Source organism: Castor canadensis, chromosome 2 (genome assembly GCF_047511655.1).
Source record: "Castor canadensis chromosome 2, mCasCan1.hap1v2, whole genome shotgun sequence".
NCBI classification, from domain to species: domain Eukaryota; kingdom Metazoa; phylum Chordata; class Mammalia; order Rodentia; family Castoridae; genus Castor; species Castor canadensis.
The window spans coordinates 133,912,035-133,928,999 of record NC_133387.1 but is presented as its reverse complement, the minus strand read 5'-3'; the positions used below and the strand labels follow the sequence as shown (position 1 = coordinate 133,928,999).

At 44.7% G+C, this 16,965-nt stretch overlaps 1 protein-coding gene across 2 annotated transcripts in view; it reads left to right on the top strand.

Annotated features, from left to right (window-relative positions):
- The first annotated feature begins 579 nt into the window (after positions 1-579).
- Tgm5 (transglutaminase 5) overlaps positions 580-16,965 on the top strand; it is a 32,372-nt gene continuing 15,986 nt past the window's right edge. For both annotated transcript variants that reach the window (XM_074065791.1, XM_020157422.2), the window contains exons 1-6: positions 580-751; positions 5,857-6,036; positions 6,119-6,364; positions 8,797-8,915; positions 11,491-11,619; positions 12,005-12,182. In XM_074065791.1, the coding sequence (XP_073921892.1) occupies positions 742-751; positions 5,857-6,036; positions 6,119-6,364; positions 8,797-8,915; positions 11,491-11,619; positions 12,005-12,182 (862 nt within the window). In that variant the 5' untranslated portion in view covers positions 580-741. The remainder of the gene's footprint in view (positions 752-5,856; positions 6,037-6,118; positions 6,365-8,796; positions 8,916-11,490; positions 11,620-12,004; positions 12,183-16,965) is intronic.

The following is a 16,965-nucleotide window of genomic DNA, read 5'->3' as shown; positions in this document are numbered from 1 at the left end:
TAGTGAGCCACTATATCCTTTTCTTATTAGGACAAAATCCTAGCTCATTGGCATTCCATCCTCTCACCTGTTTCCAAAACTCTTACATGAATCTTCCCAGCATTCCTTCCTCTACTACTTCTATTTGAGATTCACCTTGGACCTGGAAGGTGTCACCCAAAACAGTACCACTTCCAGAAAATAAATTCAGTGAATTCTTGTCAAGGGCAATCCAGAGTGAGTTTTGTTTGCATTTTATATCCAGAAAGTGACTCTTTGGAATAAAAGAGAGAGCACAGATGCGGGGCAGGTTTGCAGGCTCACTGAGCTCTTAGTTGTTAGGGTACTGGGACCTTGACACCTCTTCCTGTAGGGGCACAGTCCCCTCCAATCCTCCCTGGAAGCCCCATAAATTCTCCTCTTCATACTGGATTCCCCTCACAACACAGCATCTTCCAGGAAATGCCCTGTTGCCCAAGAGTTCTCAAAGGCCCACATGGCACAAGGCCCTGATGGTTCCTAGGCTTCCACACCTCCTTTCAGCTGAGCAGCACTGCCAAGAAAAACCAGAGGGCAAGTGAGAAAACCAGTTGTGATCTGCCCTATAAGAGGTGGCAGGGCAGCAGCCTGGCCCCGCCTTCAATGTCTCCAGGAGTGTTGGGATGGAAGGGGAAGCAGACATTCTAGGATCAATTTCCTGAAGCTCCAGTCCCCTTCCAGCTATTCTGTGGGGAGCATCCCAGGAGTCCAGAAGCAGCCACCATGGCCCAAGGTAGGAAAGCCCATGGGGTCATTAGAATGTAGGGACCAGAAGGACACAGAGAAGACTGTAATAGTGAAGGGCAGAAGGGTAGGTTCAGAGGAAGAAAGGAGTAAATACAGAGCTGACCCAGGAAGAGTAGAAACCCCAGAATTCTCAGAATTTATTGGTGGAGGCAGGGTGGAAGACAGGTAAACACAGCTGCATGTCAACACTGCTGCTCCCACACCTGCCGGGTGAGACAGGCAAGATTAGGGGGAAAGGATTCCTATCCCTCCCTGGCACTGGCTAACCTTTTATCCCAAAGTAAGTCAGTTCTTTAGTTTCCAACCTCCCATGCCTGAAAAATGGAAGGGGTTGGACCACAGTCTCCAGGTTGTCTTCTAACTCCAAAGTTCTCTGGATCTTATATCTTGTCTTCCTCCCTCATCTTAGTTAGTCCTCCTGCCATCATCATTCTCTCTATATCATCCCCCTCTCTCTAGAAAGAGCTACTATGAAGATTTAATGGTTAGTTGAAACCATTTACAGGGATGAGCTTTTACCTTGCTCTACAAATGTAACAATCTCATCTTCATTTAAACTGTGTTTCAATTTCTATTTCAAAATTTGCACAACTTTTCATTATGGAAGAAATATATAAACACTTATATTGGAGTAAAATAAAGCAATAATTATAGATAAACTCCAGTTCCAACCTTTGGCTTTTTTTCACTCAACAGTATGTTTTTGTTTTATTTTTGGCGGTACTAGTGTTTGAACTCAGGTTCTCATGCTTGCTAGGCAAGTGCTCTGCCACTTGAGCCGCACACTCAGCTCAACCAGCATGTCTTGGAGCGCTCTCCATGCCAATCAGACCTGTAGATGTCCCTCAATATTTTCCACTTTGCATAGTATTCCACAGTAATGTGTATAAATGATTTATTTATCCCCTAATGATGGGCACTTAGGTTGTTTCTAATTTTCAGTTATTCAAGCAATATTGCAATGAACTTTCTTATGCATGGCTCTTGGTACCCATGAGGGAACGTCTTTCTAGGACAGATTGAGACCACTTCCTTTAAAAGTTCTCCTACTATCTCCTTGTTATTTCCCTGTTAGTTAGATGTTGCCACGCCTGCTGGGTAGCCTGAGTCATGCGCCAACCTGAGAGGAGCCAGGTAGTAGTCTCTGCCTAGTCAACTAGTCCCTAAAAGGGTGAGCTTCTTTTTCTACTACTAGGAAAAAGCCAAGTGGCTTCCCAATTGACAGGGTCAAGATGTTCTTTCCAAACATGAGTGAAAACCAGCAACGGGCACCTACTGTCGGAAGCGGGAAAAATACTGGACTTGGGTCAGGATCCTGGGTTTAACCTAAGGCAAAACATTTCATCATGGGGCTGGGAGCACGGTGCAAGTGGTAGAGAGCTTATTAGCAAGTGTGAGGTCCTGAGTTCAAACCCCAGTACCACCAAACCAACAAAGCAAAACATTTCCTCTACCTGAACCTTGGTTTTCTCATATCTGAGCGTGAATGACATAACATTTTGTCCCTCCAAGGCTCTGAGGAGGACTAAATAAGATAACTGTCCTGGACTGCCTAGCACAGTGACCAGACCAGAATAGAAAGACCTGGGTAAAGTGCTGAAAGAATATGAAATCTGAAATAAATACCAGGTGATTTTGCAAAAGATAGAGAATTCTATTCAGCCTAGCAAACCTTTCTGAGTATCTACAATGTGCTTGTCATTATGCTTTTATCTCTTTTATAATAACAACAACAATAATAAGCTATTTTATGAAAAAGATGTATGTTCCCAGTAATCAAAAGGAACTCAGAGATATTTAAGAAGACATCATTTAATATTTATTAAGGTATTTAAATACAGTTGATTTGGTTCATAGTTGCTTGTAACAGCTTTATTCGAATATAATTCATACACCATAAAGGTCATCCATGTGAAGTATACAATTCAGTGGGCTTTACAATATTCACGAAGTTTTGCAAGCATCCCCACTATCTAGTTCCAGAACATTTTCATCACCTCAAAAAAAAAAGAACCTATATCCATGAACAGTCATATCCTATTTCACTTTTCTCTACTGCTTGGCAATCTCTAGTCCACAGTCTGTTTCTACAGATTTACCTATTTCAGGTAAATGGAAACATATAACATGTGTCTTTTGGGGGTCTGACTTTTTTCACTGAGCACAATGTTTTCAAGTTTCATCCATGTGGTAGCAAGCACAACATTCCTTTTTGTGACCAAATAATATTGCATTGTATGGATATACCACACTTGGTTTATCCATCAGTTGATGGACATTTGTGTTGTCACATTTTGCCTACTGAGAGTAATTTTGCTGTGACCATTCCTGTACATTCGTGTGAGCATGTGTTCTTCTTTCTTGGGTATAAGCCTAGGGGCCAATTGCTGGGTCACATGGTAACTCTATGTTCAACATTTTGAGAAACTGCCAGCATTCTTGAAAGTGCTGCACATTTTACAAACCCACCAGCAATGCATGAGGGTTCCAATTTCTCTGCATCTCTCTCACACTTGTTATTGTCTTTCTTATTATAACCATCCTAAGGGGTATTTTCCTAAGGCTACTGAGTGTCTTGTCATGTGTTTATTGGCCTCTCTCACATTTTCTTTGGAGAAATGTCTATTTAGGTCAGCTACCCTTCAATTCCCATCCTTCATCCCAGGTACTAGATTGAATCCATACTTGCTAGGCAAACACTCTACTACTTGAGCTACACACCCCCTATCCTTGTGTTTTTATCTTGTTTCTGAGGTAAGGTCTCAGAACTAACTTTGCTTCTGGTGGCCTTGAATTCCAATCCTCCTCTCACTGCCTCCCAAGTATCTGATATTCCAGATGTATGCCTCCAACCCCAGCTAGCTACCCATTTTTTGTTAGGGTTATTTGTCTTTGTACTGTAGAGTTATCCTGTATTCGTATGTAAATACAGATAGGTAGACAAACACATATGTCATGTGTGAACAGAGATGATTTCTTCTTTCCAATCTTAAGGTTTTTTATTTCTTTTCCCTGCCTAATAGCTCTGGCTGGAAACTCCAACACAATGTTGTATCCAATAACAAGACAAGAATAGACAACAACAGGCATCCTATTCTTGTTCCTTATCTTAGTAGGAAAACATCCAGTCTTTCACTACAAAATATGGTTAGCTGTTGGGTTTTATAGATACCATTTACCAGGTTGAGGAAACTCCCTTCTATTCTTAATTTGTTGAGCATTTTTTCATGAAAGGGTGTTGGATTTTGTGAAATGATGTGGTTCACTTATTTTTTTAAATCTAAACACAGCCAAGACAAAGTAGCTGGATCTCTGACCTTACTAGAAAACATCTAGTGTTGAAAGACAGACAAAAATCAACCAGGAAAACAGCTGAGCTCCTCATGCTGAGACTGAAATGAGAAGGCTCACAGCAAAAATTTGTTGATATAAATGAATAAATGAGCATGATGCATAAATTAACTTGTCAATTAAGCAGTTAAGATTCACAGTGCTTCAGTCAGGTGCCAGTGGCTCAGGCCTATAATCCAGCTACTTAGGAGGCAGAGATCAGGAGGATTACAGTTCAAGGCCAGCCTGGGAAAATAGTTTGAGAGACCCTATCTCAAAAATTCCCAACACACATGAAAAGGGCTAGTGGAGTGGCTCAAGTGGTAGAGTGTATGCCTAGAAGGCATTAAGTCCTTAGTTCAAATCCCATTACAACTAAAAAAAAAATGGATTCCCAGTGTTTCAGTGAAATGCTATAGATCAGTAGGAAAGGAGAGCAGGGTGGGCCAACTGGAGCAGGTATGAGGGAGGTGGGTTTAGAGGACAGTAAAATTTGATGAAATAGTGAGGGGGCAGTCTGAGTCGGTCTGTAGCAGAAACAAAATACACAGACAGTAGGTGTACCATTTGTTTGGGATAATTGACTGGAGAAGAGGACTGATGCCAACAGTAGTGAGACATGAGAATACAGATGTAGGTTAAAGTCAGGTATGGAGGTCTTAAGTGTCAGGTAGAGGAGTATTTTTTTTATATGGTGGACTGTGGGGTATCTTAGAACTTCTAAAGCAAAAAGATGGCACTTCAAATTATCTCGAGGAAAGGTAATCTGATGATATATTAAAGGAAGGTGGTGGGGAGAGATACAGGAGGCAGAAGTCCTGCTGGAGGCTGTTATAGTCACGAGAAGTGCGTTAAGGAATGTGAAAAATTATGTTCACAATGAACACCAGAGATGTTTAATCGAAGGACTGAAGGGACCTGGTGACATATCAATTGATATAGGCTGAGAAAGAGCAAATTGTAATTTGAAGACCGTGAACCTACCCACAGGTGACTGGGGACCATGACAAGACCATGGTTAAACAAGAAGTCAGAAACATGAGAGGTCAAGATAGGAGGATTGTGAGTTTGAGGCCAGTCTGGGCTATACAGCAAGACTCTGCCTTAAAAAATCAAAACGAAGTCAGAAACAGAGCCCTTCTGGGACAGGCATACTTAGAGAATAGCGAATTCAGACTGTGTTTTAGCAGAAGCTCCAGAAGACTGAGAGGAGTGCGTTCTTTGACTTTGCTCAGCATCCACGATCTCAGGATATGGTGCACATGGCATTGGTGGTGGTCAGACAGCCACCAGAATGCTAAAAGTAGGGCAGGTAATCCAGGGGCCACTAACCTAGGGTTTTGCTCCCAGGTTTGGAGCTGGGACAGGAACAAGTGAAACTTAACTTGATTCCAAGAAAGTGGATATTGTGGTAATCTGAAGGCATGCTGGGGTGAAGGGAGCAATCAAACTTAGGTAGGTTGACAAAAGAAGTTAGAGGCAGACACCCATGCACCTTCAAGAGGGTCTAAGAAAGAAGGGGTAGAGAGTCAGAGAAGTAGGGGTAGAGAGTCAGAGAAGTAGGGGAGAGAGGAAGAAAGAAGGAAAGAGCAAATTATAAACTCTATCAGGCTGGTATGATGGACTCTATTTTACCAACATGGAAACAGATGCAGAGGCTAAGTTTTGTTCTCAAGTTTTCACAACTAGTAAGTAGTGGACAGGATTGGACCAGGATCCATAACCACACTCTTTTGCCTGTCCCTGGTGCCCCCATTGCAGGGTTGGAGGTGGCCCTCACCGACTTCCAGAGCTCTTGGAATAACGTGAGGCACCACACAGACGAGATCAGCGTTGACTCCCTCCTTGTCCGTCGGGGCCAGGCCTTCAACATCACCCTTTACTTCAGGAACCGGGGCTTCCAGCCAGGCCTGGACAACATCATCTTTGTGGCTGAGACTGGTGAGAACCTCAGCTGACCAAAGGGTGTGTGTTTTGGGGGATGGAGGTCACCATAGAGAGCTTCAGCTCTATTCCTTCGCAGGGCCCCTGCCAGAACTGGCCAAAGGCACTCGGGCAGTGTTCAGCCTGGCAAGCTGTGGTGGACCCAGTCCCTGGATCGCCTCACTGGAGACCAATGGGGCCACCTCAATGGAAGTGAGCCTGCGTGCCCCGCCCATGGCAGCTGTGGGTCGGTATGTCCTGAAAATTCATATCAGCTCCTGCCAGGGGTCTGTCACAGCCTACCAGCTCGGGGAGTTCATCCTGCTCTTCAATCCCTGGTGCCCAGGTGAGGCAGATGTCCACACAGGACTCCTTCATCTCTGTCTCTCTGTCCATGTTGCCAGATAGCTAGGCCCAAGGGTTTCCAGCCCCCAACTCCTTGGTCTCTCAGCATCCACTCCCAACCGCCACCAACTAGGATGGATGACCTTGCTATTTATTTACTTATTTAAAATTTAAAAATAATGTACCCAAGAATCTTAAATAGACCCCTGCTAACATCTACTGTCACTGTATATTTTTAAGTTAACTTGAATTTTTTTCATTTTAAAAGTAGTAAATGCACTACATTGAATATTTGAGGAATGAAATAAAGGATAAGACTGAAAAAAAAACAAGGAAAAAAGAAAAGAAGGAAGGAAGGAAAAAAGAAAAGAAGGAAGGAAGGGAGAGAAGAAGGAAGAAAGGAAAGAAAGAGAGAGAGAGAGAGAGAGAAAAGAAAGGTAAAGGCAAAAGACAAAACCTGCCTGTCTCTAAGTTCCATCCTCCAGTGGAAACCCTGCTAACATTCTCTTGTATAGTCTTATAAAAGTATTCTATACTTAACTAAATATGCACGCACATGGTTATCTGTATGTGTGATTCTATAATGCACACCATAAGTGGAGTTACATAATACATATCAGTCTCCACCTTACTTTTTCCATTTAGATATTCAATATATTTTCCTATCAGAACATTTTTCTTAAGTTACAATCTCCACTGCTTGGATGCACCACGTTTTTTTTTAACTAGTTCCCTTTTTTGGAGCATTTTGACTGTGTCCAGTTTTTCTCTTGTACAAAGGCACACTGAACATACCAGCAACACTTATTCCACAAGCCCAGTCCACCAAATCCACCTTGGAATGGCAATAGATACACAGGGAGACATAAGGACACAGTGTGGGCAGAGGGCAGGAAGGGCCAAGAGCAGAGGATGGGTCTGCTGTGCTTTGGGCAGGGGCCAGACTCAATTAAGTCTTACTTCTGATGTGGAGAAAAATCCCCTTGCCACCCTTCCTCTCCTTCTACCTTCTCCCCCGATGTTATCCCAGTGGGGCTGCTGGGTCATGTCAGGCCCCAGAACCCAGCTGGTTTCTGACAGTGCACTATCTCCCACCCTCTCACTGAATACTCAGAACTACACTCACCAGCTGGGCGAAGAAGCCTGCCCTGGATCAAGTAGAGCCAGTTGTCTGATTTCTGTATATGTGCGTGTGTGTGTGTATCTCTCTCTCTCTTTCTCTGCCTCTCTCTAATACACACAGATAGACAGACAGACACACGCATGGATGGTGGACTTCAGACCTGTACTGAAGGCATATCTGAGCAGTGAGGAGGACAGTGTGGTTTGTATCACACCCATGTCCTTGGTGTAGGAATGGTAGGGTCATACCCTTGGTATGGACCAGTAAGGGCTGCAGTCACTGCATGGGATATTGGCTGGGAAGTTCCACTCTGTAGTTCAGAGGTATTTGTGGTCTCAACCATGAACCTACAGCTTCTCACCACACTGGTCCAAACCCTTGGTAAAACACAGCTCAGCAAGGAGTCCTCCTGCACCAGTGTCCATCAGTTGTGTCTGAGGCTGCCTCTCTGGGGGACAGGAGGGCCCCTTCATCTCAGACTCATGCCTCCACAGAGGTACAGAATATGGAGAACAATAATAAACAAAAAGCAAAACAAAAACAATTACTATTTATTAATAATTATTAATTACCAATTACTAACAGTTAATTTCTTTGGGGATAGGCTTCAGAATTCTCTGTTCATGTGTGTGTATATTTTTAACCAAAGTCAATTCGTGCTGTGCATTATCTTACAACCTGTTTAAACTGAGTGCATCACAGGTAGATTTGCATGTCTACACATACAACTTTGCTGCCTTACATTAAACCTGTGTGGAAAGAACTCTGTGGTGGAGATGCCTTGAAGTTATTTAACCAGTTCCCAAGAACAAGGCATTTTGGCTATTTTGCATGTTTTCAGCATTATAAACAGCACTCAGACAAGGAGCTTTGTATCTAAATCTTTGTGTGCAACCTAAATACTCGTCTTCGAATTCATTCCAGCACCAGGGATGATGAGGTCAATGTCATGTTTTGATTTGTTCTTAGTTAAATGTAGCAGAAAACACAGAATATAGAGTTACTTGTCTTTGTGTTCAAATGCCTGCTCTCTACTTATGTGTGATTTAATCACTCTGAGTCTGTTTTCTCAACCTGGAGATAGGACTAGAATGTTCATATGTTTTGTAAACTAAGAAATTTCATCAAAAGTAAGCTTATATTATTCTGCCTCATGTTCATATTGAGCCTGTTCCCATGATCTACTCCAACCCCACCCCATCACCCTCTGTGTCATCAGGTGCCCTGTCAGATTCCATGGGACTGTGAGGCTAGGAATGGGGCACAAGGCAAGCTGACTTGAAAATGGGTCCTCCCATTTTCATTCCTAGGGGATGCTGTCTTCTTGGACAGTGAACCTCAGAGGCTGGAGTATGTTGTGAATGATTATGGCTTCATCTACCAAGGGAACAAGAACTGGATCCGTCCGTGCCCCTGGAACTACGGACAGGTGGGTCTCAGCCCATCCAGGCCCTGGGTTGTGGGCAGAGTGGAGCAGGAGCAGGGCGAACGGCTAGCCAGTGCTAACTAATGGCACCAGAAAGGCCCAGGTTGCTACAGGAAAGGCCCCAGGGAGATGAGAGGTGAGTTCTTCACTGATCACCTCTGACTTGAACAGCAATATCTAAGGAGAAAGGGCAGTTGAAGGCTGTGCCATTCTACCAGGATGACAGTGAAGATGAAAGGGACACGATCACAACATCAAAAATGGTGCCTGGAATTTTTGTGTTTTAAACTGTGTTTCCTGTGGGGTCCCACTTTCTGCTCTCTGACTGCATCCTCACAACCTCATCAAATCTGTCTCCCTGATGAAAATTTGTCTCTGAACATCTCAGCCAGAAGAAGGGCCACTGAACAGCAATGCATCTGCCCTGACTACACGACTATGGCCTCCTTATTTATTTGTTTTGATGACAGATCTTTTCATTACAAATAATGTTTAAAAAACTTTGCAGAGCTAGGTGTGGTGGCACATGCCTTGTAACCCACTTGGGAGGCTGAGGCAGGAGGCGGGAAGATCTTGAGTTGGAGGTCAGCTTGGGCTACATAACAAGTTGAGGCCATCCTGGGCTACATAGACCCTGTCTCAAAAACAAAGAAACAGACAAAAACTTTGCAAGGAAGCATTATAAAAGTGGACGCCTAGAACACAGCCATCCTAAGCACTGTTACCAACTGAGTATATGTTCCTTTATACTTTGTTTTGTATACATACTCTAAATGTGATTTGATGCATAAAAATAGTGTCCTACCTGTTAAAATGATTGGCACCTCTTATGTTTCTAAAAGTCTGCCTCTTGTTTAAAGCTCAATCCCCAGCAGGTGCACTAGGAGGTCTAAGGCCGGCTAGGGAAGAGCCCTCTCGAGGCTGAGTCCTGGCTCGAGAAGCACTGAGGTAGGGAGAGGATCAGCCCTCGGGCACTCAGAAGGGGTGTCAGCTGGGACACAGACCTTATATCAGCTGGATATGGGTCCCTGTCCTGGACTTTCTCCCAAATAGAACTCCTTCAGGCCCATCCCAGGCCCAGGGTGGCTATAGTCCATTGAAGACATTGCAGCCTTGACTGGCCCCATCTCACTTCCCCGGCTCCTCACTCAGCATAGGCATTTGGGGATGCTTTGGACCCCTGGAGAAGCGCTTGCTGTCACTCATCAGAAAAAGAAGTGCTTCTTTCTGAGCCTAGCTCCCTCCCCTCTTCAGTAAGTGCCTGCTCAGTGCCAGGAAGGATTTTAAGTGCTAGAGACATGAAAACAAATAAAACACTGTCCTCGATCCTATAGTGTGATGGGGACCCAGATACATAACTAGGTTGTTTGTACATAGCAGTAGAGAGACAGGCACAGAACATTCTGGGAACCAGGAGGAAGGCTAGTGGAGGAGCAGGAGGTACTGAAGGTGCACCCTGGGAGAGAAGACGGTTGAGCTGAGTGAAGGCAGAGGGCAGGATGAACAAAGACACAAAGGCCAGAAACAGTTTGACCTGCTGCAGGGGTTACAAGGAATTTGGTGTTGCTGGAGCAAAACCAGTGCTGTGGGGGAGTGGAAGGGCTGTAGAGACAGAGACTGGAATGAAAGCTCCAGCCTCCTTTAGGAGTCACCTAAGTCCCTCCTAGACCTGGCTCCCACCTCGCTCTCCAATCTCTCATCCCCATTTTAAAGTAGAAAAGTGAGCTGGTCAGCCTAACCCCTGAGAAAGATGGATCCGAGAAGCCTCCTAATTCTATTGCTACTGAAACACAGAAATACATTCACTTACACCCATTTAACAAAAATGTATAGTGGCCTTACTATGTGCTGGGTGCTGCACCAGGGTCTGGGGTCCAGAGTTGTGAAAAGAGCTGGATTAAGACAGCATACACTCAAGCAGGAAAGAAGGACCTTGACTACATCATATAACTGAGTCTGATGAGTACAGGAGATGTACCCAGGGCTGCAGACCTAAACCACGCACAGGCTCAGGGAAGACCTCAGAGGAAAAAAAGTCTTACACTAGGCCTAGACAAGCCAGACTACCTTGGGTGGGAAGTTCCATAACTCACACGTGATTGGTCATTCCAGAGCCCCAGTGGGTTGTGGGAACCATGGCATGTTGGCACCATCAGAGCATGGCTGCCAGCGATAAGCTGGGACATAGGTGAGTGTGGAAGAAGAGGCAACACTGTTCTAGCAAGAGCATTTCAGAGGCTCCAGGAACATGGAGAAGGAGGGGAGAAGAGGGAGAAAGAGAATTTCCAGCCAAGCAGACTCATTGGGAAAACCCAGCAGTAGCAACAGTCACTTTGAAATTAAGGGGGAGGGATTTGACTTTCAGAGCATTCATGTCAAGTGTGTGACCCCAGAACTCTGACACTCCACACCTGCTTGGGAAGTCATTCGTGGTTGTTCTGTCTGCCAGTTACCTTCCAAATGGATCTTATTGCACAGACACACTCCACTGGAGGGCTGGGTGGGTGGGTTGTGTATTTCTTCATGTATTCCCACATGCAAGAATGGCTGCTTCTCTTCTCTGTACTTCCTCCTGCAGTTTGAAGAGAATATCATAGACATCTGCCTGGAGCTGCTGGACAAGAGCCTGCACTTTCAGATCGACCCAGGCACGGACTGTGCCCTGCGGGGAAGCCCTGTCTACATCAGCAGAGTGGTGTGCGCCATGGTGAGATCCCTGCTGTACTCAGGGAGGGAGGAAGCTGTTACAGGGAGATATCTGCCTTCTCACAGTTGCTCCCTGCAGTGGGGGAAATGAAGAGTCAAGAGGCAGGGCCTTTCTACCAAAGCCATTTTGGGTGAGGCTAACCAGAATGTGGGTAACCAGTTTTCTCACCGGAGATCTGAAGTAGCTGGGCATGGGCCATCACCTCCATTAATTCCAAATTGCATGTTTTGGAAAAGCTTGGGAAGTTGTCTTGTTGTTCCTAGATTTCCTTTGTTAGATATTTTTCAAAGTACCCTCAAAGGACTGGAATGTAGGTCTGGGTCTCAGGCCCATCGCATCTAGGCAAAGGACATTTCTAAAGCTTCTATCCATGGCTTCTCTTCAGATCAACAGCAACGATGACAATGGGGTACTCAATGGAAACTGGAGTGAAAATTACACGGATGGTGTCAACCCTGCAGAGTGGACTGGCAGTGTGGCCATCCTGAAGCAGTGGCATGCCACAGGTTGCCAGCCAGTGCGCTACGGACAGTGCTGGGTCTTTGCTGCTGTCATGTGCACAGGTAGGAGGTGAAAATGGTCCTAGGGAAGACCAAAAGTGTTCGTGTAAGAGTCTCTGAACCATTCTTGTCCCGGTCTCACAGTTCCCAGCAAGTGACATTCAGAAGGAAGCCCTTTCCTGCTAAATGGTCTAATCACAGACCTTAGGTCTCACAAAATTGGGCTTATTTTAAACACCAGTGTCTAAAATAAAGAGGAAATCACACACATCCCAAGACTTAGTGCCCGTCCCTTCTTCTGAACTCATGCAACCTAACAAAATATTCCTAAGAGACTTGAAATTGTTCCAGTACAAGAGAGACCTGAGATGAAAGGCCAAGTAACTGAATTGTGCCTAAATACAGATAATGGGCTGAATGAAGATGTGCACACGGAAGGGAAATGTGGTTTTGGGCTGTGGTCTGGGCTGTGAGACTAGAACAAGATGGCAGGCCAAGTAGAATGACCTTGAATTTGGGGTTGTCACAAGGTCAGAGGGAACTAGAGCTCTGACTCAGGCCAGGGAGTTAAAGGACGAGGGTGCGAAATGGGAGATCAGCTTTTCAGTCAGGGAGTGGATACTGCATTCATAGAAGAGAAGCTAAAAATACATACAGGGTACAGAAGGCAAATGGTAGAGGGTTTGTGTGTGGCAAGAGGAGTAAGCAGAAAGAAGAAGGAGGAGGAAATCTTGAGGGAAGTGGGTCACATACTGGAGGTGACAGGGAAGCCTTTCTGCTTTGCCTAGCACCACCCTCCTGCTCCTGGTCCTCACCCTGGCTCTGCCCCATGCCTAGGCCAGTTCTAAGCCTCTTGATATGCCCGTCCATGTGCCTAAGTGTTATTCATGTTAGCTGAGGAAAGACAACAGGTAAGGCTGTCACTCACAGGACTATAGGAGAAGCCAGGGAGACCAGCTCTGCCCATCACTTGGTGTTTACTGAGGGCTCAGGCCTTCTGTGTAGAAATTCTGTGTGATAAGCTTGGTACAGTCTATGTGTACTTGGCCAGTTTCTGGGCTCTTAGAGGAAGTGACATCCCTGGAGAAAGCCCATAGAGCCCCAGGCTACTGAACACAAAGCACTAGTCCTTTGTCCAAGGGCACAAGATCTCTGTCAACACCGACAGTGTCTTCAGAGTGAGTTGGTGATGATGAAGTCCCAAGTATACACATCCTCTGAGCTGTAGGGCCTAATCTTGAATCCAAAGCTTTGCTGGCATAGGGATAAGAAGCAAATAATTCAACAGTTTTGATACCAAAAGCCATAGAGTCCAGGGTAAAATGCAATGTCTGAATCAATCAGAAAGCAAATGCAAGACTGATAGGCAGAGTATGGAACTTGTGCAAGATAAAAAGGGAAGTTTCCAGTGTGTGGAAAAACTGTGTCTCATGGGCCAAGAGTGTGTGTGTGTGTGTGTGTGTGTGTGTGTGTGTGTGTGTGTGTGTGTGTGTGTGTGGAGGGAGGGAGCCAGGTTTGGGTGTGGTTGTCTAGAACTGGGTGATGAGAGAGGTGGAGACAGTGAATGGAGGTTATGCAATAACAGCAGAGCAATTAAAATGTTTATGAGAATTGTGACCCTTCAGTGACCTTGGAAACAAGCAAAGACCGTCAAACATGGCCCAGTCCATTTGCAGCTCAATCAGCTTTTGCAAAAGGGCTGCCATGTTTACATTAATAAATATATCAATTTGAGAAACTGGTCTGTTCATCCAACAACACTTGAGTTCTTTTTCTATGCTAGGCAGTGTTCCAGGTACTATTCCATACAAGGATGGGAAAGACCCAGCCTCTTTGGTCTTCCAACAAAGATAAAGATAAGGATTTAGTCAAATTCCTTTACCCAATACAGCTGCCAAAACATGTTTTAAAAATATTATTATTCCATAGCTGCAATATTGTGCCAGGCACTGTGCACAGCCTAGCATAATGGAATCAGGCTACTTGGGGTCCCCTTATCCATAGAGGATACATCCCAAAACCCCCAATGGATGCCTGAAATTGTGGACAGAACTGAACCCTATACATATGTACTATGTTTTATTCTATATATCCATATTCATGATAAAGTTCGGTTTACAGATAGGGTACAAGAAGATACTAACAATAATAACTAATAATAAAATGGAACAAATATAATAATACACTGGAAGAAAATAGCCAGTATCACTGCTGTTGTACCTTGGAGCCATTACTAAATAAAACAAGGGTTACTCAGACATAAGCAATGGGATGCCACTATGACAGGAGATGTGACTAATGGGTGGGTAATGTATGCAGTGTGGATACACTGGACAGAGGAATGATTCATGCACTAAGCAGGATGGCTGAGATTTCATCATGCTACTCACACAACTTAAAACTGATGAATTGTTTACTTCTGGAATTTCCCAAAAATTGATTAAATGTCACAGACCACAGACAGTAAACCACAGATAAGGAGGTGTCATTGTAAATAATAAAACTACCACTAATTGGCTGAGTAATCTTGTGCAAGTCACTTAGCTTGTGCCTCAGTTTCCTCAAATGTGTCACGGGGATGTAATGATACTTACCTCTTAGGGTTGTTGAAAGGATGGATGAGCTCATATATGGAGAGTGTCTAGCAGTAGTGAGGGTTCAGTAAGCATTAGCCAGTGTTGTCGCAGCTGTCCCTAAATGACTCCAATTCGTTCATCACCTCCATTGGACAGCTAAGAAAATTGAGTGGCAGGGTCAATCTCACCCCTCTCTGGCTGGCACTGCAGGCCATGTTCTAACTACCAGGCTTTATCCTGGCTCAGGAACACTGCTAGCAGTTGCATTTGTCCAACACACATTGCATTTCAGGCACACTCTGGGCACTCACACTACTTCTAATCTTCCCTGCCACCTGCAAGGTAGATATTATTACATCCATTTTACAGATGAGAGAAAATTGAGGCTTAAAGTGAACAAGTGACTTTTGTTTGACTCAGAAGTACATTCTGCCCTCTGAAGCTCTCCATCCCAATGTTGTCCTTTAAAAAGTGAAACATATTAAGTCGGGAATGGTGGAGCACATCCGTAATCCCAGATAATCTGGAGGCAGAGATCAGGATTGCAGTCTGAGCAAGACAAATCTGGGCAAAAAATTGGAGAGTCCCCATCTCAACAAGCAGGCCAGGCATGGTGGTTCACATTTATGTTTCCAGCTATGTAGGAGGCATAGATAGGAAGATGACAGTCTGAGGCCAGCCCTGGGCAAGGGGAATACAAGACCCTATCTAAAAAAATAACTGGACTGGGGAGTGGTTCAAATGGTAGAGAGCCTGTCTATCAAGTGTGGGGCCCTGAGTTCAAACCCTGGGAATACCAAAAAAAAAAAAAGAAGAGTAAAACATATTGACTTCAACTGTCTGTACAAAAGTCACAAAAGAAGGCTTTGTGTTGATTAAAGGTACAGTTAGAACTTTCTGGACAGGCAGTTTCCTTGGCATCCATTTAGCTGGCCGTTACTTGGAAATCCCTGACCCACTCTGCCTGTGTTTGGGGCCCCTCCTGCTCTGCCCACTCTCTCCTTAAGATCGGGACCCTGAGTTCTCGGGGTCTGGGAAGTCATGTGGATGCCTTGCACTATAGCAAGGGAACAGAGGGGACAGTGAGGTTCTGTTGCTTGAAAACTCTCCCCAAAAGCCAGAGTCCACACATATGAAATGGCCAGAAAAGGCGAGTTCACAGAGATAGGGAGAAGATCCGTGGTTGTTCAGGGCTTGGGAGCAGGGAGTAATAAGAAGTGACTGCAAGTAGGGTTGGGCTTGAACTCAGGGCCTCACGCTTGCTAGGCAGGCACTCTTACCACTGGAACCACTCTCACAGCCCTGAGGTTTCTTTTTGAGGGGATGAAAATGTTCCAGAATAAGACAGTGGGGATTGCACAACCTGAGCCCATAGACACTTGACAAAGCTGAATTGTGAGGCATGTGCATTTTATCTCAAGAAAATTGTTTGAGAAAAAGCCAGGCATACTGGGAATATGCTTGTTTTGTCCTTTCCCATAACTGCAAGGGATGGGGTGGAGTGAGGGCAGGAAGACATTAGTGCATGACCATGAGCAGGTCTGAGGGGCATCGCCCTCTTCTCTGTAAAACAAGGCCCTTGACCTGGGAGCCATGTGGGAAGGGGAAGTGGGAATTGGTGGGAAAGATGGGAGAAGTGTGGGGACTGGACCCTCCCCTCTTCAACCAAAGCAGCACACTTGTATATTTTTATTGATCAGCTCCCCTCTTATGATATGACTCAAAGAGTTTTCTACTTAAAACTATTTTTCTTGTTCTTCGGGGGATTTTCTGATGATACTAGGGGTTGGTTTGCACCAAGCAAACGCTTACCAATTGAGCCAATTTTGCTCTGGTTATTTTGGAGATGGGACTTTGGGATCTATTTGCCCAGGCTGGCTTCACACCACAGTATTCCTGACCTCAGCCTCACAAGTAGCTAAGATTACAGGTGTGATCCACTGGCGCCTGGCATTCTGTTTCAAACTTTTTGAAAACCCCTGAGTTAGATGATGTATTCTAACTTAATTAGGCAGTTGGGTAGGTGCTATAAAGTACCTCATCTTTGTTTTAATACAATTCTTGTTCTCATTGCTTTTACTGAGTCCTATATCTCAAAGAAGGAAACTTACCCAAAGGCCTGGTGCATTATGCAGCCCCAACTTCCTTTTACATCCCAGTTCAAACTCTTGCACAATGTCGTGGTTGAACACATAGCTACTGTTATTCTGCCCTGATTTATGAGACATCAGGGTTGTATGGAATGTTCCCTTGTAGGGTTACCGGTTAAC